The 23,391-nt window shown below is 54.4% G+C and overlaps 1 protein-coding gene across 1 annotated transcript in view; it reads right to left on the reverse strand.

Annotated features, from left to right (window-relative positions):
* The window catches only part of NTNG2 (netrin G2), a 65,570-nt gene that overhangs the window by 29,159 nt on the left and 13,020 nt on the right, over window positions 1–23,391 (reverse strand). The window contains exon 2 of the mRNA XM_068979114.1: window positions 11,842–12,485. Within this exon, the coding sequence (XP_068835215.1) occupies window positions 11,842–12,485 (644 nt within the window). The remainder of the gene's footprint in view (window positions 1–11,841; window positions 12,486–23,391) is intronic.

The following is a 23,391-nucleotide window of genomic DNA, read 5'->3' on the forward strand; positions in this document are numbered from 1 at the left end:
CTGACTCCTCATGAGTGACAGGGGCGCCCATCTCCTGAGCACCTGCTGCATGTCGTCGGGTCTCGAGCTGAAGACCTACAATTCTCAGACGGTTCTCAAAACGACAGGGTCCCATTTCACAGATGGGGAAACTGAGGCCCAGGGAAATTGAAGAGACGATCTGGGCCACAAACTAGCAAATGAAAGAGTCTGAATTCAAATGCAAGCTTCTGTTTGACACCCAGGTGGGCCGCCACTGACTCTTTTCAGAGAGACCTTGGAGCCAGGAGGATGACTGCTCTTGGTTGCCATGAGGATACAGGATCCTTAGAAATGGTGCTGTGGTCCCTCCTTCTCTTTAGGAAGAATCTTCTCCTTCCTCCAGACTCCCCATCAGCTCGTGCCCTGTTTCCCTGCTCCCTCTCAGGATCAAATTTCTTGAAAGCCTTATCGGCGCTGCCTTTTTGTTTTCCTACTCCTCACTCATTCTTTAAAAATTTTCTGCATTCACCCTGGAATCCAGTCAACCTGGCCTCCATCCCCAATTCCCCCAAACCTGCCCCTTCAAGGCCACCTTTGATCTCCCTATTGCTAAGTCCACGGACCCACCTTCCTGTCCTCTGTCTGGACCCCACAGCAACACTGGGCACTGATGCCCCTGCCCCCGTACCCACTCCTCCTACTGGGCTTTGGGGCACTGTCCTTCCAGATTTCCTCCCCTGTGGCTCCTCATTCTCTGTGTCCTGCCGTCGCTGTCTAGCTTCCCAGGCTCCATCCCCAGTCAACCCTGTCTTCCTCCTCTGTTTCAGAGCCTCACCCCCGCCCCGTGGTGTCAGGTGTCATCGCAAAGCCCAGGACTCCTGGTGCCCAGTGCTGCCTGCCCTTCAGACTTGCCTGTCCAGAGGCGCCGATCTCAAGGGCATCTCACAGCAACAGATGCAAACAGAACTCTGTCTTCCTCTTCGGGGACAGCCACTCAGGAAAACTGATCCACAGTTTCTTAGAAAGTTAAACACACACTTATCATATGAACCCACCATCCCACACCCGGGGATTCACTCAAGAGAAATGAAAGCTTATGCTTACTCCCAATCTTTCACATGAGTGTTCAAGGCAGCTCTATTCATAGTTGCCCCAAACTGGAAGTGACTGAAATTCCCTTTGACAGGTGGATGTCTTAGGGGATCGTTGACCAAAATTGCCCTCCTTGCCTCTGCAGGGGGCGTTCCCCACCACCTGAGCCCTGACGTCAGGTCAGTCTCCTCCCAGCCACCCTTCCTGTTTTTCCCTGTTTGCTACCTTCCCAGCAACCTGAGTCACCCATGGTGTTTCCTTTGTTTATTTCTGATTCTCTCAGTTCAGTTCAGTTCAGTTCAGGCGCTCAGTCGTGTCCGACTCTTTGCGACCCCATGAATCGCAGCACGCCAGGCCTCCCTGTCCATCACCAACTCCCGGAGTTCACTCAGATTCACGTCCATTGAGTCGGTGATGCCATCCAGCCATCTCATCCTCTGTCGTCCCCTTCTCCTCCTGCCCCCAATCCCTCCCAGCATCAGAGTCTTTTCCAATGAGTCAACTCTTCGCATGAGGTGGCCAAAGTACTGGAGTTTCAGCTTTAGCATCAGTCCTTCCAATGAACACCCAGGACTGATTTCCTTTAGAATGGACTGGTTGGATCTCCTTGCAGTCCAAGGGACTCTCAAGAGTCTTCTCCAACACCACAGTTCAAAAGCATCAATCCTTCGGCGCTCAGCCTTCTTCACAGTCCAACTCTCACATCCATACATGACCACTGGAAAAACCACAGCCTTGACTAGACGGACAGGACTGTAAACCCCGTGAGGCCGTTGGATACAAAGTGCCTGGCTGTGTTGGACACATAATACCTGTTGCTATGGACTGAATTGTGTCCCCCAGAAAGACAGATTGAAGTTCTAACCTCTGGTGTTTGTGACTCTGACCTGATGTGGAAATAGGGTCTTTGCAGGTGTGATCAAGGTATAAACTAGGATAAGGCGATGCTGGAGTAGGATGAGCCCTTAGCCCAACCTGACTGCTGTCCTTCTAAGAAGAGGAGACACATGGAGAACACTATGGAGGCAGAGAGCAGAGAGAAGGCACCACGCGAAGACAGAAAGGATGGGGTTGTCCATCTGCAGGCAGCGGACGCCAAAGATGCTGGCTCCCCATCGCAGTTACAGGCCAGCCTTTCCCCAACAGGATTCAGGGAGCGCACGGCCCTGCCGACACCTTGATTTCAGACTTCAAGCTTCTAGAACTCATGACAATGCATTTCTATTGTTTTCAGTGCACCTGACGTGCGGTACTTGGGGACACAGCCCTAGGGAACTAACACAAGGGCCCACTAGGAACATTTGTTGGGGACTTCCCTGGTGGCTCAGTGGATGGGAATCCTACTGCCGATGCAGGGGACACGGGTTTGATCCTTGGCCCAGGAAGATCCCACATGTCTCAGGAGAGCTAAGCCCGTATGCCACAACTGCTGAGCCCACGCGCTATGACTACTGACGCCTGGGTACCTAGAGCCCGTGCTCTGAAACCAGAGAAGCCAGCCCAGTGAGAAGCCTGCAGGCCATCAAAGACTAGCCCTGCCCGCCTCGCTCTCTGCAACTAGAGAAAGCTCACTTGCAGCGACAAAGACCTGGAGCAACCAAAAATAAGTAAGTAAAGAAATTTTAAAAAAGGACCAATGCTGGTCTGGCTTATTTCTGAAAAATATTTGTTGAGTGAAGTGCTACAATGGTGATGAAACTCTCAGAAGGAAATCCTCCTCGCTCAGCAGGAGAAAGGGGGGTGCTGGTGCCCCCAGGACTGTTCGAAGGCTTTACTGTTGGTGACTCCATTCCTAACTCACCTGCAGGGCTCCCCACATCTTCCGAGACCCCACCAAACCCAGGACCCCCTTCCTGCCCCTCCCACGAGAGGTGGGGCCACATCTGGTAGACGAGCAGCCCAAAGGCATGCAAATGCCCCCCGGGTCCGCCTCCTAGGCTTGGCAGTGGAGCCCGCCCCGCAATCCTCCGCACAGCCCTACCTGGACCCCATTTCTGGGCAGTATTGCACATGTCTTGACTTTGGTGGGAGGAAATGGTTCAGGAGGCTTGGCAGGTTTGGTTAAAGGGTGTTAACAGCATCTCACCAAATCTCTTCCCCTAATGAACTGGGAACACACATGCTGGGTTGAAAAAAATAGAAAGTAAAACAAAAAACTGACTCTCCAAACGTGTTGGGATCACGGACCCTCTTGGAAATGGAATAAAAACTAGGGCCCTCCCCCTGGGCTGACTGCACACCCACACAGCACTTAGCACGTACTTCTGGGAGACCAGGAGCCTTAAAGCCCACCCTCCTGAAAGTCCACGGGCCCCTAGAAGGACCTCTGGAATGTGTGGTCCTGGTGTTTTACCGACGCAGTGGTGACCCAAGCACTTACTGCCTGTTTACCGTGGCCCAGCCAGGGCTCTGATCCTCTTCGTGGTTTATCTCATTTAAACCCCATGGTATTATCTCCACTTTATGGAGGTGGAAAAGGAGCCACAAACAGGCTGAGAAACTTGCCCTGGGTCACCCCTGAGCCAGGAGTCACACCTGGCCTGTCTGACATGGAAGTCATCCACCTACTTCTTGTACGTGTGTGTGTGCTAAAATACATACAACATGTCATGTGTTAGTCGCTAAGTCGTGTCCCACTCTTTGTGACACCACGGACCATAGGCTGCCAGGCTCTCTGGCCATGGGATATCCCAGGCAAGAATACTGGAGTGGGTTGCCATTTCCTCCTCCAGGGGATCTTCCCGACCCAGGGATCAAACCCACATCTCTTGCGTCTTTTGTATTGGCGGGCAGATTCTTTACCATTGAGCCACCGGGGAGCCCTTATACATAATATAAGACTTACTGTTTTAAGGGTATAGCTCAGTGACATTAAGTACATTCACATTATTGTGCAGCTACCATCAATATCCTTTTCCAGGGAATTCCCCGATGGTCCAGTGGTTAAGACTCCGAGCTTTCACTGCAGTGGCCAGGGTTCAATCCCTGGTTGGGGAATTAAGATCTTGCAAGCCACGTGGCATAGCCAAAAATAAAATAAAATTAACAAACAAAAAGCAAAGGAATTACCTTAAAAAATACTTCTCTGGAACGCTTACAACATGTCAAAGAGAAATTCTGTACCCTCTAAGTAATAACTCCATTCCCCTCTCCCCGACCCAGTAACCTCATCCCACTTTCCATCTCTAAGAATTTGCTTTTTCCTGGTGCTTTACATATGGACGCAGAAAGTATCTGTCCTGTGTCTGGTTTATTTCACTTGGCATGAAGTCCACAAGGGTCATCCAGGGTTGTAGCAGGTGTCAGACTATCCTTCCTTTTCAAGGCTTAATTCATGGCATGTATAGACCACATTTTTGTCACTCCATCGTCAAATGATGGACACTTGGGCTGTTTCCACCTTCTGCCCATGTAAATAATGCTGCTAAGAACATGGTTGCTCAGATATCTGTTCAAGTCTCTGCTTTCAATTCTTTGGGGTATACCCAGGAGTGGAATTGCTGGATCATATGGGAATTCTGCTTAATTTTTTGAGGAATCAAACAAAACTGTCTTGCACAGTGGCTGTGCCATTTGACACTCCTATGACAGCACACAGGGGTTTCAATTTCTCCACATCCTCACCAACGCTTGCTGTTTTCCGTGTTTCTGACAACAGTCATCCTAACGGGGTACCTTCATCTATTTCTGTCTCCAAGGGGCTTCCCTGCTGGCTCAGTGGTGAAGAGTCTGCCTGCCAATCCAGGAGACACACACAGGTTTGATCCCCGGTCCAGGAAGATCCCACATGCCCCAGAGCAACTTGGCCCACACGCCACAACTATTGAGCTTGTGCACTAGGACCCCAGAGTCACACCTGCTGAGCCCACATGCCACAACTGGTGGAGTCTTAGAGCCCGTGCTCCGCAACAAGAGAAGCCACTGCGATGAGAAGCCTGCACACGGACACGAGAGGAGCCCCCACTCGCCCACATGTGGCCATAAAGACCCAGCAGAGCCAGAAAGAAAGAAAGAAAGGAAATTTTACTTCTCAGCCTCCCAGGCCTCAGTTTCCTCATCTGTGTGCTGGGGATGATGCCCCTCATGGGGCAGGATCAATGAGACACACATGAAGGACTTAGAACGCCACGTGGCCCATCAGAACTGCTCAGCGAGGACAGTCATTATTATGGAAGGAGGAAGCCCCACCCCCAACCTCGGTGGGGATCACAGAGCTACAAGGGTCAGTGCAGACAGAACAGAACTACATGCTTCCCTTCTCGCTCATGTTTCCTGTGGGTCAGCGGAGGAAGAGACTAGAACGTATGAAGAGTCAGTGGACCGCCTTCTGCTGTCTCTGGTCCCTCCCTCTCCTCCTCCCTGCCCCCTCACCAACGTGCACAAAGCCTTCTTCCCTCCTGCGGTTTCTATTCTCGTCCTAAGTTCCGTCCATCTCCAGTTACTGGGTGATCAATAGGGACAGGACGCTTATGGAAGAAGACACGAAGGCAAGAAAGGGGAAGGGGCCAACGGAGGGGAAAACCAGGCGGGTGCTGGCCAGCCCCGGGCCTCGGATGAGAAGCCAGACCCCGGCAGCATCTGGGGAAGCTGGTGGATTCCAACACCCACCCAATTCTCAAATGGTAGCTGTAGCTCCTGTTCCCTTAATCAGTGGTGTATAGATCAGGTGCAGAGGACCTTCATCTGAGGCAAGGAAACTCGTTCCACCATCTCCCACCAACACCACCCTGCTTGACTTGAATACCTCCAGGAACGGGGAACTCATTCTTCTTTTTCTGTCCCTGGCTGACTAAGGCCCAGCTGGACGGCTTCCCTGGAGCCTTCAGGAGTTTTCTGGGTGGAGGCCTCGGGCCCAGGGCAGGGCCTGGGGGTGAGACTAGGGCAGTGAACACCTCCCTTTGCCTCTGCCCCAGACCCAGAGTCAGCAGGATCGGTGCGGCTGTTTAGCCAGAGTTTGCCTGATTTCAGATCCCAGGGTCCCCGCCCTGCCAGGTGCCTGTGGAATGCTACGAGTGCAGTGGCTATGCTGCCAGGACAGTGAGAAGACAGGGACGTCCCAGAGCAGAGGGGACACACTGACACACTCGGGAGCTGCCCGGGCTGCAGGTGTGGTTTCCCTGCACAGGATTTTCAAAGAACTGTGAAGTAGGTAGCAGAATTTCAAAAAGCAAGAGATTTCATATATCTGTATCTATGCATGCGTGTTCAGTCATGTCCAACTCTTTGCAACCCTACCAAGCTCCTTTGTCCATGGGATTTTCCTGGCAAGAATACTGGAGTGGGTTGCCATTTCCTCCTCCAGGGAACCTTCCCAACCCAGGGATCAAACCTGCATCTCCTGTGTCTCCTGCATTGTAGGCAGATGCTTTACCTCTATCTATCTGTCTCTCTGTATATCTGCTACGTGCCTTCTTTCACAACATCAGAGTATCTGGCAATAACTGGTCTCTCCTCCTCTCTCCGGCCACCTAGCCAGAGGAATGGGACACCAGGGTAAGCTCTTCAAATACATCATTTCATTCAAGCCTCACCCCAAGCTGGTGAGGTCCTTACTATATCTCCATTTTGCAGATGGGAAAACTGAGGCCCAGACAAGTTTAGGTGATCCAGCTAATCAGTGATGCAGAAGGGATCCAAACCCTGGTTGGTCTAATGATGTTTTGACCTGGGGGGGGTCCACATCTCTTCAACCTGGGAGTAGCTTTGTAATGATAAAGCCTCTGCGTGTTGCCCCCAAATTTACAGGATCCAGAGCTCTCAGCAGTGGGGCTGAGTGTGCCTGCCTGTCTGAAGCTGGTTGCCTGCAGGGCCGGCTGCCCTTGACCACTGTGTTGAGAGAGGAGCAGGCCTTTGTCTCTGCTCCAAGCACCACCTCATTCCTGCTCAAATATGGATGCCACCCCAGACGCACTCAGTTAAATAAAGCCAGCCACCCTCCCAGTCCACACCTGAGGTTCCCCGTGTGTACAAGGGGAAGATCGCACCTGCCTCTCCCAGACCTCCAGGAATGGGAGCAGGTGGGATTCCCTCTTCCATTCTCTTTATCTCAGACCCAGAGTGGGGAGGACTTCCAAGGCTGTCTGGCCTGGTCCTGCAGGGAGGGGAGGCGGGTGGCGGACGGCAGTCCCCATGTGCCATTTTCTTCCTCCCAGCCCTGCCCTGGGGGCCGTCGTTCTTGCTCCCCCTTCCTCCCACCATTTGATTTGTACCAGTTCCTCATCCCCGGGGGCCCAGGCTTCTCCATCTGCCCCCCTCTCCCCAGCTCAGAGCCAGGTGCCTCTGCAGGCCCGCTCCTGCCTCCCCCTCCCATCCAGGTCCCCCTTGAAGCTGGAAATAGCTGACATGAGTGACAGGGCTAGAAGCAATCACAGTGCCAAAAGGCCTCTGGATTCCACAGAGATAGACTTGAGCTTGCCTGGGCACTCCTGGGTTGGATCTTGACTGTTTGGCATCAGTTTAGCTGTGAGGTCTACCTATGCCTGCTGACCTCGGCCTCCTTATCTAAAAACACGAGGTGGAGGGGAGTGCTGTCCCTGTGGGTAAGGGTCTATGGGGGTGATCAGGTCCGGCTTGCTCAGAGGTCCAGCTTGTGGGGCTTAGGGATTTACTAATCACGGGGGAATCAAATGACTATAGATTAACTAAGATACATGTGAGTCCTTAGCTCAGTGCTCAACAGGAAAGGAGCCCATCGCAAATAATAAATCTCAGCTACATCATTAGCAGGCCATGGGGGAGGCACTGTGGACTCTGGGTCATAAAATTCTGAGCAAATCCCAGAACAGGTTCAGCCTGAAGTCCCAGCATCCGAGAGCCCTGGGTCCCCAGGTGCCTACTCAGGAACACCAGGGGCATCGTCTGGGCAGGCCATGGCTACCTCTGCCACCCCATCCTGCCTCTCTGGCTCCCTGGCACAGCTGGGCTTTCCCACCTGGAATTTGAAAAGAAGCAGCAGAGGAAGTCGTGGCCCTTTGCTGAACCATCTAACCAGACCTGATTAATCGATAAGCCAAGTTGCCGCTTTCCTGCCAACCAGCCACCTGAAGAGTACTTACTTTATCTGTGAATCGATTGCGTGCTTTCGCCACCACTACGGCTGATCCCCGCTGTCCACAGAGGCTGGGTGCCAACGGAAGCTGGGAGCTGCCGGGCAGGGACCGCCCTACCAACTTGCCAGGGCGGCATGGGCTCCAGGCAGCTCCGATCCTCATGTTACAGGTGGGAAACTGAGGCCCAGAGATGGGTGCAGGGGGCGGGGCTGGAACCAAGCTCAGCTGCCCACCTGCCCACTCCCTGGCCGTGGTCACCCAGTACCAGCGCAGCCCTCTTGATTTGAATGAGGCTGAAAAGCTGAGATTCTTTTCTGCCCCTTTTGTCCCTTCCCACATATGATTTGCCCCACTTCAGCATCACAGAGTCCTTCCTAAGAGAAAAATGACCTTCACCCGCCTTGAGGTAGGAGGTGTACGGCCGGTCCTGGCTGTCAGCATCCAGCCCAGATCCTGCTGCCGGCCCAGACCTCAGGACCCTGCCTAAGCCGCCCGATAAAGTGGAAGGCAGGCCCTTGAGCAGATACCTGAAGGTGAGGAACGCCCTGTAGCAGTCCAAGGAGGACAGAAAAGAGGCCACATCCTCGAGAAAGGGTGGGGATTTGGTTCTCACCCCCAAGCTGCTAAGATGTTAAGCTGGCAGATGGGAGGGTCTTAAGCAAACCAGACTATCGTATCCCCAGGGCCGGCAGAAGTCACTGTGCTGACAAACGGTCCAAAGCCTGGACATGGATCCAAGAAGCAGGAGCAAGAACTTGATCTTTAACCCCCAGCTTCCACAATAACCACCATATATCAGGCGGTTTCCAGAACATTCCTGGTTTAAAACAGCCCACCCCAAGCGAGGGCGGGTTAGGAATCATGGGTGTCTGAACCACAGGCCCCTGCACGTGCACCTGTCTCACTGCCACCTGCCAGCCTTGAACTTGACCCCACCTCAAAGAATCGCGTGCCTTTGCCTTTGCCTTGGCCCACCTGGAATCCACAGCAAGAGTCAAAGTGAAATAAAATGCAAACACAAGCTGAAAGCTAAAGCCCTACACCGCTCCTGCCCACCCCCGCTCCGCAGGCACAACCACAGTGAGGGGTTAGTACACAGGCTTCCAGCCACTCCCCTACATCCACAGTGCTCCCGGGCTAGAACAGAGCTCTTGCCAACATCAATGTCAACCTCTGTCCAATGTTAAAGTCAACAGAGAAATTATGTGTGCGGCTATATCATATATTTCACAAAACTGGGATGATCCTATTCATACCATGCAGCAAACGATTTTTTGCACTCATCAGTAATTGTGTACAAGGGCAGTCCGTGGAGCCTGCTGTGGAGAGATGCCCTGTTACACTGTCCCAGCTGGACTCTGGTGCAACCCCGCCCAAACTGGCCAGTGGTGCGCCCTCCTAATTCTGCTCCAACACCCCTGGGTCTCAACTCGGTCCTTCCTCAGCCTGCCCCAGCTCTCTGACACCATTATTTTGACCACTGTTTATTTTATTCAATAAGTACCTTTTCAGCATGCGTAACATGGTAAACATGTAGTTTGAATTGTTGTTGTTCAGTCACTAAGTTGTATCTGACTCTTTGTGACCCCATGGGCTGCAGTACACCAGGCTTCCCTGTCCTTCACTATTTCCCGGAGTTTGCTCAGACTCATATCCATTGAGTCAGTGATGCCATCCAACCATCTCATCCTCTGTTGCCCACTTCTCTTGCCCTCAATCTTTCCCAGCATCAGGGTCTTTTCCAATGAGTTGGTTTATGATGTAATAAACACAGGCGCAAAGTAGTTCTGAGAGTTTCATCAACGTGAACACATTTAACTCACTGCAGCCCAAGGGGAGAAGCCTGCTTGTTACCATGCCTGTTCTACAGATGGGGAAACTGAGGCACAGAGCAGTCCTCCTGCAGAGGCTCACAGCCAGTCTATAGCAGATCCAGGTCATCGGCTAAAGCATGCCTACTCCTAACCATCACACCAATGGTTCTCAAACATCAGTGTGTATCAGAATTCTCCAGAAAGGCTTGTTCAAACAGATTGCCAGGCCCCTGCCCTGGAGGTTACAATACGGCAGGTCTGGCACGGGGCCTGAGAATCTGCATCTCCAGCAAGTTTCCAAGCGATGCTGACGCTGCTGGTCCAGGAACCACACTTAGGAAGCTCTTGTGTTACGTGCCGCTGCCCTTTACAACTGACCCCGTGGTTGTGAGCCATAGGGCCTCCCCAAGCCTGGCTCTTGAGTGCAGGGTGTTCTATCCCCACTGTGGGATAAAGGCCTTGTTCATACTGACAAGCACATGATCTGTCAAAGAAACAAAGTATCTCAGTGTGGAACTGTTTTATCAACGGCAATCTAAACAGTTCCTGGGAATCAAAGACTGCTTGTACCTCCTATGATGGTCTTTTGCCTCCCCCCAAAAGGGTCCTCAAAACATTTCCTTCTCCAAAGCTGTGAGCAAAGAAATAACTCAGCAGGTCTGGACAGCCGTCCATACCCTACATGTTCCAAAGAAAAGTGTGGCCCTTGACTAGCTCCTGGGAGGTAACTTTGAGCCTTGGAATGGCCTGCCCAATAACAGTGTCTTGGTTTACCTGGAGCCGGAGGCCACTCCATATAGTTCACAATAAAGATGTGATTTATGGTGGGGGCCTTGGGCCATGTTGTATCAACATGACCTGTGGGTCAAGGAATTAGGGGCTGTGGTCAATCATATGGCCAGTCAGCCATGCCTATGCAATCAATTCCCAATAAAAACCTGGAAATCCAGGCTCGGGCAAGCTCCCCTAGCTGGGCTACTCCCCATGTGTGTCACGCATCATTACTGGGAGAATCAAGCACTGTCTGCACAGCTGCCCTGGGACAGGATGGCCGGAAGCTTGCAATGTTGTCTCTCAGATCCTGCCCTGTGCCCCTTTCTCCACTGCCGATTTTTATCTATGTCCTTTAATTGTAACAAACAGCGGTTGGGAGTACAACAGCTTTGCCAAGTTCAGTGAGTTCTTATAGCAAATCACAGAGCTGGAAGGTGATCTCATGGTCCCCCCAGACACAAGTGCCCCTCACTCAGTTGGTGGGCAGGTGCGTCGCACCTCCTGAGTACCAGGCTTCAGCCCTAGTCCCACCATCTGGGCCCAGCTCTGCCCATTCTCTGCCGACTTCCCAGCCCTGTGGCCAGAGGGAGCCTGGGCTTTATGGAAGGCATTTAGCATCCACCATTCATCTCCCTCTATGGGAAAATACAAGCAGCCCCTTTGATGTAACACCAGGTAGACATTCCAGGTGCCAAGTAATGTCCCAGGTACCAGGAAACATTCCAGGAAACAGGTAACATCCCAGAAACCAGGTAACATTCTGGGCATAAGATAACATCCCAGGAATCAAGTAATATCCTGGGTACCAGGTAATGTCTCAGGAAACAGGTAATATCCTGGGTACTAGGTAAAATCCTAGGTGTCAGATAACATCCCAGAAACCAGGTAACATCTTGGGCATAAGATAATGTCCCAGGAACCAGGTAATATCTTAGGAACAAGATAATGTTCCGGGAAGCAGGTAACATCCTGGGTACCAGGTCATATCTCAGGAGCCAGACAACATCCCAGAAACCAGGTAACATCCTGGGAACCAGGGAATGTCTCAGGAACCAGATAGCATCCCAGAAACCAGGTAACATCCTGGGTGTCATGTACCATTCCAGGTTATCAGGTAATACCCAGGAACCAGGTCGCCCCCGCGGCCTTACCTGCCGGTGACCTCGATGTTGGAGATGGCATAGAAGTACTTGTAGAGGTTCTCCCGCTGCACGTAGGTGCCGCCCAGCGCCGGCCGCAGCAGCCTCATGCGCAGGTCGGTGAGGGTGAAGAACTCCTTGAGGCCCTTGGCGCTCTCCAGCCGCGTGTACAGGTTGTCCATGTTGCGCAGGTCGGGGCCGGCGAAGATGGCGAAGCGGTCCCGCACCTCGAAGCGCACGTGCTTCTCCTTCTTGGAGCCGGCCCAGCGCGAGTACTCCTCGGTGCACAGCACCCGGTGCGCGCCCGACGCCGCCAGGTCGCGCGCCCGCCGCGCAGGCATGCCGAAGGCCTCCATGCAGTCCTCCGCGAAGAACTGGTAGGGCTGCCACGTCCGCCCGTTGTCCAGCGACTTCTCCAGGACCATGGCGGTGGGCCGGCCGTACTCGAAGGTGACAACCACGTCGTCCGTCAGCTCCACGCTCTTGTTCCACGAGAGGGTGATGTTGGCCTCCAGCGGGCTGGGGTAGCGGCTCCACGTGACGCTCTGCCAGTAGGTGGCCAGGCCCTCATCCTCCCTGTCGAACATGAGCCGTGGCGGATGGGCCAGGTCTGGGTTGGAGGCGTCACACTCGTTGCTGCACAGGTAGGGGTTCTCCTGCAAGTGGGGGGGTGGGGAGACCAGGGTGGGCGCTGGCTCCTCTGGGTGGGTGGGGACTAGGAGCCTGGGCCCAGCCCGGCCCCTGCCGGGTGCCCAGAGGTCTCAGAGCCTGTGCTCCAGGGTCTGGGCACCAGGAAGCCTCTCTTCCGAAATCCCTAAAACACACGGAGCTCTAGGGCTTTCCCAGAAAACACATCTGTTTCTACTCTAAGCACAGACAAGCAAGAAAGGCGGGAGCTAGTCACCGCTCCAGGACTGTCTGTGGCTCCCACGGCCTGGAGGATAAAGCCCTCTGTCTTTCCTGCAATGCCCTGACCTCCTCCCTCCATACCCAGGGCCACCATTCCTGGCCTCTGACCTGAGCACTCCTATCCTCCAAGCCTCCCGTGTCTGTGCCTCTGAGCCTTTGCAGATGGTGTTCCCTGTCCTCCACGTGCCCGTCCACCCTCTGTCTGCCTCCAAATTCCTGCTCACACTCCTGACTCTTGAATTGCCTCCTACACACCAACGCCTTCCCGACCCTTCTAACAGCACAATCAGTAGCCACAGGAGGGCAGTGGAAGAGGTCAAAGCCTCCTGGAGCCAGGCGCAGTGTCTCATTTCTCTCCCATTTAGTGTCTCACCTCCGAGGTGCATGGTGTGGGAGTGTTAGCTCCGTGCCCCAGATGGAGCCCCCCGGGCTCGGGAAGGCGGTAGCCCTGGCCCCAAGACCCTGTGAGGAGGAACAGGGGTCCGTCTGTCACAGGAGCTTGCTCCCTGTCCCCAGAGCCTCCCTGTCTGCTTCACCCACAGCCCAGGCACGCTGAGTGTTGACCAGTCCCTCTCAAGGAGGTGCATCTGGTGGCAGGTCCTTTCCGGGTCCTTGGCACATGCCTGCCGGGCCCTGTGGGGGACACTGACTGGGAAAGGCAGGGCACAGCTCCCGCGTGCTTCCTCTCCTCCCCACCCCGCCACTTCCGAAAGCTGGCAGCCCCCTCCCAGGCCCAGCCGGCTCCAGCTGGGGCTCCCCTCCTCGGTAGTTCAGACCGCCCCCCCCGCGGGGTCTGGTCCACCATGTGAATTCACCCAGAGGCCTGAAAATCTTGAATGGGGAAGCCCAGGGGATTTTTAGGGCAGTGAAACCCTCTAGTACAATCCTGTCGTGGTGGAGAAATGATCCATCTGTCCAAAGCCGCAGAAATGCACAACACGAGAGTGAACATCACTGCCGATGTGGACTTGGGTTAATCACAACACGTCTGGTTAACAAAGGCGCCACGCTAACGTGGGCTGTTAATAATGGGGAATTGTGTGGGGAAACGGGTCTTAGGAGCTCTCTGGACTGCCTGCTCCATTTTAGTAAACCTCAGACTGCTCTAAAAAGTAAAGTCTATTAATTAAAAGGAAAAACTGTCACTAAGAACCGCACGCGCCCCAGACCAATTGCAGCCTCTTTTGATGAATATTTCAGGTCCCTGGTTTGCTCAGAAACAAAGCGGCTTGAATCTGAGTTAAAGCCTCACATTCTAAAATGAGGCATTCGGCTCCCGGGGGTGTGGGCGCCTCGTCTCCTGAGGGGCTGAGCCTGCATCACTGTGACGACCTCAGGCCATCAGCTTTGAAGCCGTTCGTGGAGGGCCAGATCCCAGTCCCCCCTGGGATCCTCGGTGGGCAGGCTGGGCCTGGGGTTTACTGAGGCAGGCTCCACCAAAATAGCTCTGTCCTGGTCTCCTGGGGTGCCCTGTCCACTCTACCTGGTCAGTCCAGGAGTTTTATACCTGTAGCCACTTTCCCTCTTCTGGGTTTTTAGAGAATCATCCCTGATGTACCTTCTCCAGGAAGCCCGCCTTGCCTGATTCATCTTCGAACTTAGTTCCCTCGTCACGGAGTTGTTAGTGTGTTTATCTGGGCCAATGTGGTGAAGCCTCCGTATAGGGCCTGGGCCTCAGTAAACACTAGTGTGAAGTGAAAGTTGCTAGTCATGTCTGGCTCTTTACGACCTCATGGACTATACAGTCCATGGAATTCTTCAGGCCAGAATACTGGAGTGGGTAGCCTTGCCCTTCTCCAGGGGGTCTTCCCAACCCAGGGATAGAACCCAGGTCTCCCACATTGCAGGCAGATTCTTTACCAGCTGAGCCACAAGGGAAGCCCAAGGGATCGTTATCACTGTCACCCTATTAATTAGATATTAATAGAAGATAATTAGATTAATAGTAATAGATCTCATAGTGAATGTTGAGAGTATTCCTGTCCACCCCCAGCTGCTGTCAATCAGCCACACCTCACCTCTACCCTTCTCCATCCCCCGGCCTACCCTCCCTCACCTCCCCTCCTCCCCGGGGTCCCCACTGAAGACTGCTCCGGCCTGTCTGTCATCAGGAAGACGGACGTGGCCGGCTCTGCCAAGGGACGGGGGCTCCAACCTGGCTGCCGGCGCTAAGCTGCCCTAACCTGCCGGGCCCGCTGGCCCCCCGCCCCCCCAGCTCCAGGAAGCAGATGGTCAGAAACTAATGCATCAGCCTGTGTATTTACCAGCCCCGCGCCTGCTGCGGAGTGGGCTTAATCAAGAGCGAGTACAATAAATAAATCCCAAGCCATCGCCAACACAATTCCTTCTCTCCTGTCTCCCTTCTTTCTCCCACCGCCCTCCCACCCCAAGGTCTCAGAATTCCACTTAACCATTTAGGGAATGGGGGTGCCTCCTGCTGAAGGCGGCTTCGTGGCCCACGGACTTTCCTAAGCTCACGCTCTCCTTTTCCTCCTCTTCTGCACCAGGGAGGATTCCGAGCAGCAAGCCTGGGACGCAAGCCCAAGCCCCCGACCCTGAGCCCCTGAGCGTTGCGGCATCTGATGGCTGACGGCTCTGTGTGTGAGGGAGGGGCCGGCTGGAGGGCCAACTCTTGCCAGCCTCCTAAGTCTGCACATTTCCACTCAGCTCTATGAGATCAGATTAACTAATGATGAAACAAACCATCAAGATAAACTGGCCTAATACCAGGGAGAAAGAGCCAGCGGTGTTTGGGGCACACCCTTAACTTTTCAGGATAACACTGGAGCCATCCTTTGAAATTATCAAATGTCGTAGTCATTTGTTTCTTTAGACATCTCATGAGTATCCCCCACCCCCCACACACAAATCTTACCCCTGATTGAAGGCCTTGGGGTTTGTTATAGAGAAGTGTAACACATCACATTTTCTACTCAGGGGACTCATGGAGCCCCATCTCTCCAGTTAGGAACCCCTGTTCCAGGGTCAGACAGTTGGTTTCAGGGTCTGAAAGCCTTGGGCTCAGTCTCAGCTCAATCCTTTGAGACTCATCCCATATCATGTGAGATAATCTATATGAAATGCCTAGAAAAAGTCCCCAAATGGTAGCAGTTATTATTGAACAGTAGCTTCATGTACACGAGGTTGAGGGCTTTCTCAGCAACCTTCCCCCACCCTTCATGGGGAAGCCAGGAAGTTCACACACGGACTCCAGTGGGGACTGCAGGCTTGAAAGAGTGTGGGGATTGTGACAGTCACTGTATGCCCACCATGGGCCAGAGTGGGCTGGGCCCTCCACATCCAAGCTGGCCGCATCCTCCCAGCACCCCAGGAGGCAGGCCACCTCCGTTTCCCAGATGAGAGACCACGCTTCTGCCAGCCCCAGCATCACCCATCATCTCGGACCCTGCAAGCGTCTTAGCGAGAAAATTCTGGGGAAACCAGGTTCGTCCATCTCTACAGACACACGAAGGCAAGTCACCTGCATGGTGGGGCAGCGAGAGAGGTGAAGGGTGAGGGGAGGGTAGCCAGCCTGGACACCAGCACCAGGTGAGAACCGGGTGGAGACCAACCACTTCATACCAGGCTTTTCATTGAAGAAACTTTGCGACTATCTCTTAATGCTTTTGCTTCTGTGATATATATATATATTTATTGTACAAAGGGTGCAGCTGGAGTCAAAGGCGAGGTTGTAAACAGCAGAGATAAGCTACCAGCAAGACATATACCATCAAGTGGGAAAGCTGACTGTTAGGATAGCAGGAACGGAGGTGACCTGCTTGGAGGATGTCTGGCTACTTGGGCGCCCAAGGAGCCCATGGACGGGCAGTCACTGGAACCGTAACCAAGTCTTAGGAGGAGGAATAAGCAGCTTCGTGCAGACTGGTCTTCCCATCCAACGTGTTGGGACTAAATCACACCATTGCCAGATGCTGCCAAAGCTGGTTTGGGTCCTTGCAGAGCAGCGGTGGGGTGGGAAGGGCTTTGCCCTGGGAGCCGGGAGGACAAGTGCAGTGGCCTGGCCTCTCACTGGCCACTTGATGGGAGTCACTCCACTGCCGTGAGCTCAGTGGACTCCCCACCTCTGCCCCCACCGCAGCCCAGACCTTGGCACTCCCTGAGGACTCAGGGAAGCTTGTTCAGTGAAGGGAAGTCCAGTGAGGCCGAGAATGCTGACTTCAAGAGTGGCCCTGAGGATTATTCGAGTACCGTGTGGTGAGCACTTCATGGTGGCCAGGGCTCACGGGCAGCGGGTGTAGGGAGCGTGTCCAAGGGCAAGCCACGGCCACGCTAAGCCCTGCGTGTGCTTTATCCTGGACGACGGGGTCCTTTCGCAAAGGAAGGGGACTGAGCCACGTCTCAAGGTCACAGAGCTCCGCAGTGGCCAAGGTGGAACAGGAAGCCAGGGCGTTGGGCTCAGAGACAAGTCAGGAAGTGTGTCCCTCCCCCAGAAGGAAAGGCCGCTGGCACCCCAGGCCTCCGCCTCTCCCCCGGGACTTGGGGCGTGTGGGCGGCCCCAGGGAACAGTTTAGCAGCTGACGGATGTTTTTTGAACCTGTCTGCCAGAGTTGCTGGCTGAAGTCTCACCCTCAGCCCATCAACCTCAGCTGGGGCTGGGGCATCTCTGGGTGGGAGGCTGGATTTGGGCGGGGCGGGGGAGCTGCCAGGGAGCCCCCGGGGCCAGGAGGGCTGGGGCGAGGACACGGAGCATGGAGGTCCCGGGAGGGATGCTTAGGGGAGTCAGAGCAGCACAGAGCCGAAGCGGAGGGGAGCCGACCCACGGTGGAGCTCGTCCCACCCTCCCCGTTGGATGATGCTTCTAGAACTTTGGGGGTAAACTCTCTGGGGCCTGGGCGCTGACCCCTGGGGTCATGGAGTTGGGATCCTGGAGACGATCCCTAGCCCCGCGTGTGAATTTGGGTGGGGCTTGGCTCTGTCTGTGCCTCAGTTTCCCTGTTCACGAAACGAGCTCTGACTCTGACCTCCCCAGCCCCAAGTTCCTCAGCGGGGAGGAAGGACACGGAGGCACCCGCCACCCCCTCATCCCAGGGATAAAGCCAGGGTGCCAGGGGAATTCTTCTTAACAAATTATTTCCTATTTATTGGTAAGAAAAGTTGCAGCGGGGATAAATTATTAACAAATCGGAAACGGAGATTCTGTTGGGAGCTGGTTCTAATTCTAGCTGCCCTGAGGTCTCTAATTCTCTTCTCCCTCCCCCGGCTCCTAACTCGCCTGCCCCCCCACCCCCACCCCGCTTCTCGCTTCTCGTGTGGTTTCATTGATCCCAGTTCCGCCTCCAACTGCCCCCCACCTCATCCTCCAGGCTTCTCTCCCATCCCCTTTTTGGTTTCCTTTTCTGAGCAAAAGCCCTGGACAGCAGCAAGGTCACCCCTCCCTGCTCGTGAATCAGCGGAAACTGACCCGTGTGTTATTTCAGAGCCTGAGCAGCAGCTGGCCCGGGAAGCGCCTCTTGAGGGTTCAGGTTTTGCTTCTCATTGGTGCCATTTCTTCCCAGCCTGGCTGTCACTCAGGCAGAGGAAGGCATCTTCCTGGAGCTCATCCATCCTGGCAGAGAGTCTCCAGAAGTCACAGTGATGCCTCATCCCCAGCCCAGACCCTGATCCCAGGCGAGCCATGGTGGGCATCTCCTGGTCCAAGGTCCGCCTCAGACCCAGAGTCTCAGGCCACCTCCTGAGCCCAGCCAGGCCTGGCCATAACCAAGGAAAAGCATCTCAGTTCTGCAGAGATGAGCCCTCCACTCTGCTCCTGGCCCCCTTTCACTTTAACGCTGCCCTCATTTACCTCCTTCCAGAGCCTTCTGTGATTGAGACTAGACTCTGGGATGCAGGGGCCAGGTCTGGCTCCCCTTGCCACTCCCGCCCCCAGCACTGATTTGATAAATATTCCAAAACTCAGCGACGATTCTTGACAGTTGGCTCTGAGGATGGTATCGGTTGAGTAGTTATTCAACGTGCCCTCCCTAGCTCCCTCAGAGCATTCAGCACCAGGGAGGAGGGCATGGCTACCGAGGGGAGTGGGAAGTGGCCCGCCCAGGTGCTGTTTTAGCAGCCGGACAGGAGCCTGGTTCCTCAATGTCCCTCCTCTCCCCGATAGACCCAGCTAGCAAGCCTTTCTGATGACCTGGGGCATCAGGCCGTCCTGGTGGACAAGCTGTCCCTGAGCTGGGCAAGGATGCAGTGCCGAACACCCCTTCCCACCATGAGGGACCCAGGACGACCATCCATCAGCCGAACAGCCAGAGGGGGCTGGGTGGGGTCTTGCCAAGGTGCTGCCCTGGCCAGACAAGGGTTAATCTCTCCAGGAACTCAAAATTGTATTCTTTAAAAAAAAAAAAAAAAGATATACTTCACTTGGTCCTGGGCATATGTAGATTCTTCCCACGGCCAGATTTCTAGGAACGTTTGGGGTGGGAAACTCTATTCCAGCTGGAGTGCCTGGGGTGATCCCTGTGGGCCCCCCACAGTCACCTTCTGCATCCCGGCACCTCACTGGGTACCGCATGACTGGCCAGATCCACGTGGGCATCTCTCTCAGACGAGGGATGGCACCTCCTCATTTGCATAACCCTCACGACAGGGAACTCATTACTATAAAAAGCAGATAGGCCAGTCTGGACTGCTGGCTCCTTAGAAAGTTGGGCGATATATTTTGACTCGCACTCTGCATATTTGCTTCGCTCTAGACCCCCTGTCTTCTATGCATTTATCCTCGTTTTCTCCGGTTATGCAGTAAACAGTTTCTAATTGATTAGAGAAAGGAGAGTGAGAGGCCAGATTAGCCCAGGCCCTCCTCCTCCCCCATGCTAGGAGCGCAAACGCTTTCCCACCAGGGCCAGCGGGCGGCTCAGCTGCTCCTCCCCGCGCACACAGACTCCACCTGTTCATCCAAGGAGCTGCCTGCCTGGCAGCTGCCCGGGCCTCCCTCCGTCCTGCCAGCCCACCCCCACTCCCCATCCGAGGCTCTCACCACCCAAACAGCCCAACGCTTCTGTTGAACGCTGTTTTTAAAAAGTAAATAAAAAGTACATCAGGAGAGAGGGAACGACAAAAGAAAGAGGGAGAAAGCAGGGACCGGGTGGGGGGAGGGTGGGAGGGTGCAGAGAGGCAGAAAAGCTGCATTCAGAGAAGCTGGGTGAAGTGCATTATTGATTCAGGACTTAGAAAATGCTTAGAGCCAGGGAAAAGCGTCCTGCTCTTTAAAAGCTTGTGCAAAGCAGAAGCTAGACACCGGCAGCCTTCCCAAAGAGGGCCTGCTCTGCTGACATGAATATTTTATCATGGAGGGGGAAAAAAAAGTGGCCTGGAGGATTCAATGGCGGGTGATGGTGGGGGGCAGGGCGGCCCCCTCCGAGGGGCCAGGCTGGGACGCCCAGGGTAGCCGCCCTCCCCAGACCCTGGGGCCTTGCAGAGCCCCTCTCTGGCTCTCTGCAAGGTGCCCCTGGCTTTCCTGCTGAAGAGCTATGGGGCCCAAAAGGGGCCCAGGAATGGTGGGGACACTGGCTGAAACAGGGGAGGCCCGGGAGGGTCCAAGTGGGTTGAGGTTGAACGTTCGTTTGTTGAGCCTGGGAGCCCCCGCCCCTAACCTTTGCCCTGTCCATCCCCTGCCCTTGGCCTCCCCGCCCCCACTCGATCTGCAGAAACACCTCCCCCTCCCCCCAGTTTCAGCTCCTGCGACACCCCAGAGCACTCTCTCCGTAAATTCCAAACCCAAGCTGGTCCAGGCATGGAGACCAAGATTTTTCGGGTTAAACTTCCTTTCCTCTAGTCTCGTAATTATTTTCGAAAGGGAGAAACGGAGGCACCGATAGGTTAGAAAAACTATTCAACATCACTGTGCTGAGAAAAGGCAGAACTGGGGTTAGAAGCTTGAGAATAATAGACCCTGTCGAGAGCCCACTGTGTTACCTCCTGCTTCCCTGGTGTGGAGCCAGTCCTCGGTTTAGGGAAGATGAAATGAACTTTGTGCCACGGATGTCTTTGTCTGCAAAATGTATACAGGACTTCCCTGGTGGTCCAGTGGTTCAGAATCCACCGGCCGATGCAGGGAACGCGGGTTCGATCCCTGGCCCAGGAGGATCCCACATGCCGGGGAGCAACTAAGCCCGTGTGCCACCAGTACTGAAACCAAGCGCCCTAGAGCCAGCACTCTGCAACAAGAGAAGACCCTGCAATGAGAAGCCCGCATGCACGACTAGAGAGCAGCCCTCACCTCCCCAAACTAGAGAAAGACCACACCCCGTTCAGCAACGGAGACCCAGCACACCCTAAAAAAAATTAGAAAATTAAAACACAAGCAAAATTCTAACAGACCATTTTATGATCTTATTGAAGCCAACTTCCCACCTTATTTTGGATCCTCAAGTTTCCCCTTCCTTTCCTGAACCTTACTGGCTCAGCCTGGCCCATCCGCATCCTTCTGTCCAAAGCTCCTCCCCTACCCTCCTCTGCAGGTGTCTGCCAGCCCTCCCTTCCTCCGACAACACCCTGGCCGGCCACCGTGCCCTTCCCTGAGACGGGCATCTCATCAGCCTTCCTGGCCGGCCACCGTGCCCTTCCCCGAGATGGGCATCTCATCAGTTTTCCTTAGCAACTTCTTTGGTTAATCATGGTGTGGCCCCACCCCACTGTGTGCTCTGTGAAGGCAGGCCGGGGCCTGTCACGTGCAAGATGCTTAACTAAGGTTTGCAGAGTGACTCCCCCTCCCTGGGTCGCCTCTCTGGGTCCTTCGCGCTGGGAAGGTGGTGTCAGGAGTAGACGCAGCACCCAGACGGATGGGACCTGCCTGAACCAAGAGCCACTAATCAAGGCTTCCTAGATTTCTTCTTGTTGGTCTCTGAGGAGTCAAGAAGCGGCCAGGTAGAGGAAAGAAAAGAAGTGGCTGGGTTTGCCCCACCCCCTGGCACACCTGGACAAATGTATTGCTCTATGGATGAAGCCCTGGGTAGGAATGGGAGTGGAAAGGCTGAGCCAGTAAGGTTTCATTCATTCACTCCTTCACTTATTCAACAATGGTCTCTAATGTCCTCTGTGTGCAAGATGGCCCTGAAGAAGCGGTCATCAGAACTGGCTGTCTGTCAAAATCCTTGGGAAGAGGAGGGGAATAAGAATATTTCTGGGCCCTAAGACTGGAAATTCTGCTCCAGATTGAAAGTGAACCAACCTACCAACCAACCAATTAAAACCTGCGGCGGTGACTCAGATGCCTGGCCAGGTTGGGATGCCTGGTGCAGCTGATCCAAAGAAGGGCTCGTGAACAGTGATGTCAGGCCACCTGTCACCATCACCCCTGCTTTATAGGTGAGGGGACTGAGGCCCCCAGAGGTCAGGCACTGACTCAAAGTCATACCTGTAGTAACCTGGGCACTTTTACCCCTTACGGAAGCATTTTAAAATATTTATTTATTTGTGAGGCTGCAAGGGGTCTTCGTCATAGCATGTGAGACCTTCGATCTTCCTTGCAGCAGGTGGGATCTTTAGCTGTGGCATGCAGGATCTAGTTCCTTGACCAGGGATCGAACCCAGGCTCCCTGCACTGGGAGCCCTGAGTTTTAGCCCCTGGACCACCAGGGAAGTCCCCCTTGGGGAGCATTGACCACTGTGTTGTGATCTCCAGAGTATGGCACAGATGACAAACCTGGAGGGGAACTGGCTGGGAGGGTCAGGAAGGCTTCTGGAGGAGGTGGGATTTCAGAAGGACAAGCCCAGAAGGATGGGCGGACTGGATATGGACGGGAGGAGGGAGACCCGCCCCGGCTGTGAGGAGGATGCCCTATGTAGCAGGATGAAGCGAACATGCAGGAGCCGTGGGGAGAGAGGGGTTAATGAGCTGGGTTGGACCACGAGCCTGGTGGGGAGCTGGAGATAAGGCCAAAGGGGAGGCCTGGAGCCAGCGTGCAGGCTTGACATTTAGCAGCTGCAGGGAAAGCCCTGATTCTGGCTGGGCAGCCTCCTTCCAGAAAGAAAGGGTAAGAACCTGGGAACACAGGACAAGGCAGGAGCCAGCACCCTTCAAGTCCCAGGAAGCCAGAGCAAGGATGGGGTGCCCGAAGCTTGGGTGCAAGGAAAAATTCCGAGAGCAACCTCTCTCCCTCTCTGGTCTTTGAATTAAAAAAATAAAAAATGAAAAAAGATGCTTGAGATTGAAAGACAAGATGCTTATAGCTGGAAGGGAACCAGTGTGGTCCTGGGCAAGACTGAAATTTGGTTCTCAAACTTGGCTGTATCCTGGGACCACCTGGGAACCTTGAATAAATCCTTAGCCCAAGCCCACCCCAGAGATTCTGGGGGAGGTGGTGGGGCTGCAGTCCCAACAGGTTGCGGGGATGTTAAGAGCCCCCAGGCGAGTCCACTGACTGGCCCAGCTGCAGACCACTCCAGTGGTGGGGCCCCCGGACGGAGCCAAAAGTCTGCACAGCTCCCTGGGCCCTGCCTCCTCCACTCCTCTGGAGGCCCAGCTGCCCGTCTGGGCTTGGGGCCTTCAGGAAGGCTGTCCCGAGGGTCAGGGGACATGGAGCTAAAGGAAGAGAGCCCCACACCTGAACCTCCATTCCTGCTGTGGGAACACCCTGACAGTGGTCCTCAGGCTGACTCACCCGGGGGCACCCCAGACAAGGCACATCAGGCCCTTGGGGG

Source organism: Capricornis sumatraensis, chromosome 1 (genome assembly GCF_032405125.1).
Source record: "Capricornis sumatraensis isolate serow.1 chromosome 1, serow.2, whole genome shotgun sequence".
NCBI lineage: Eukaryota > Metazoa > Chordata > Mammalia > Artiodactyla > Bovidae > Capricornis > Capricornis sumatraensis.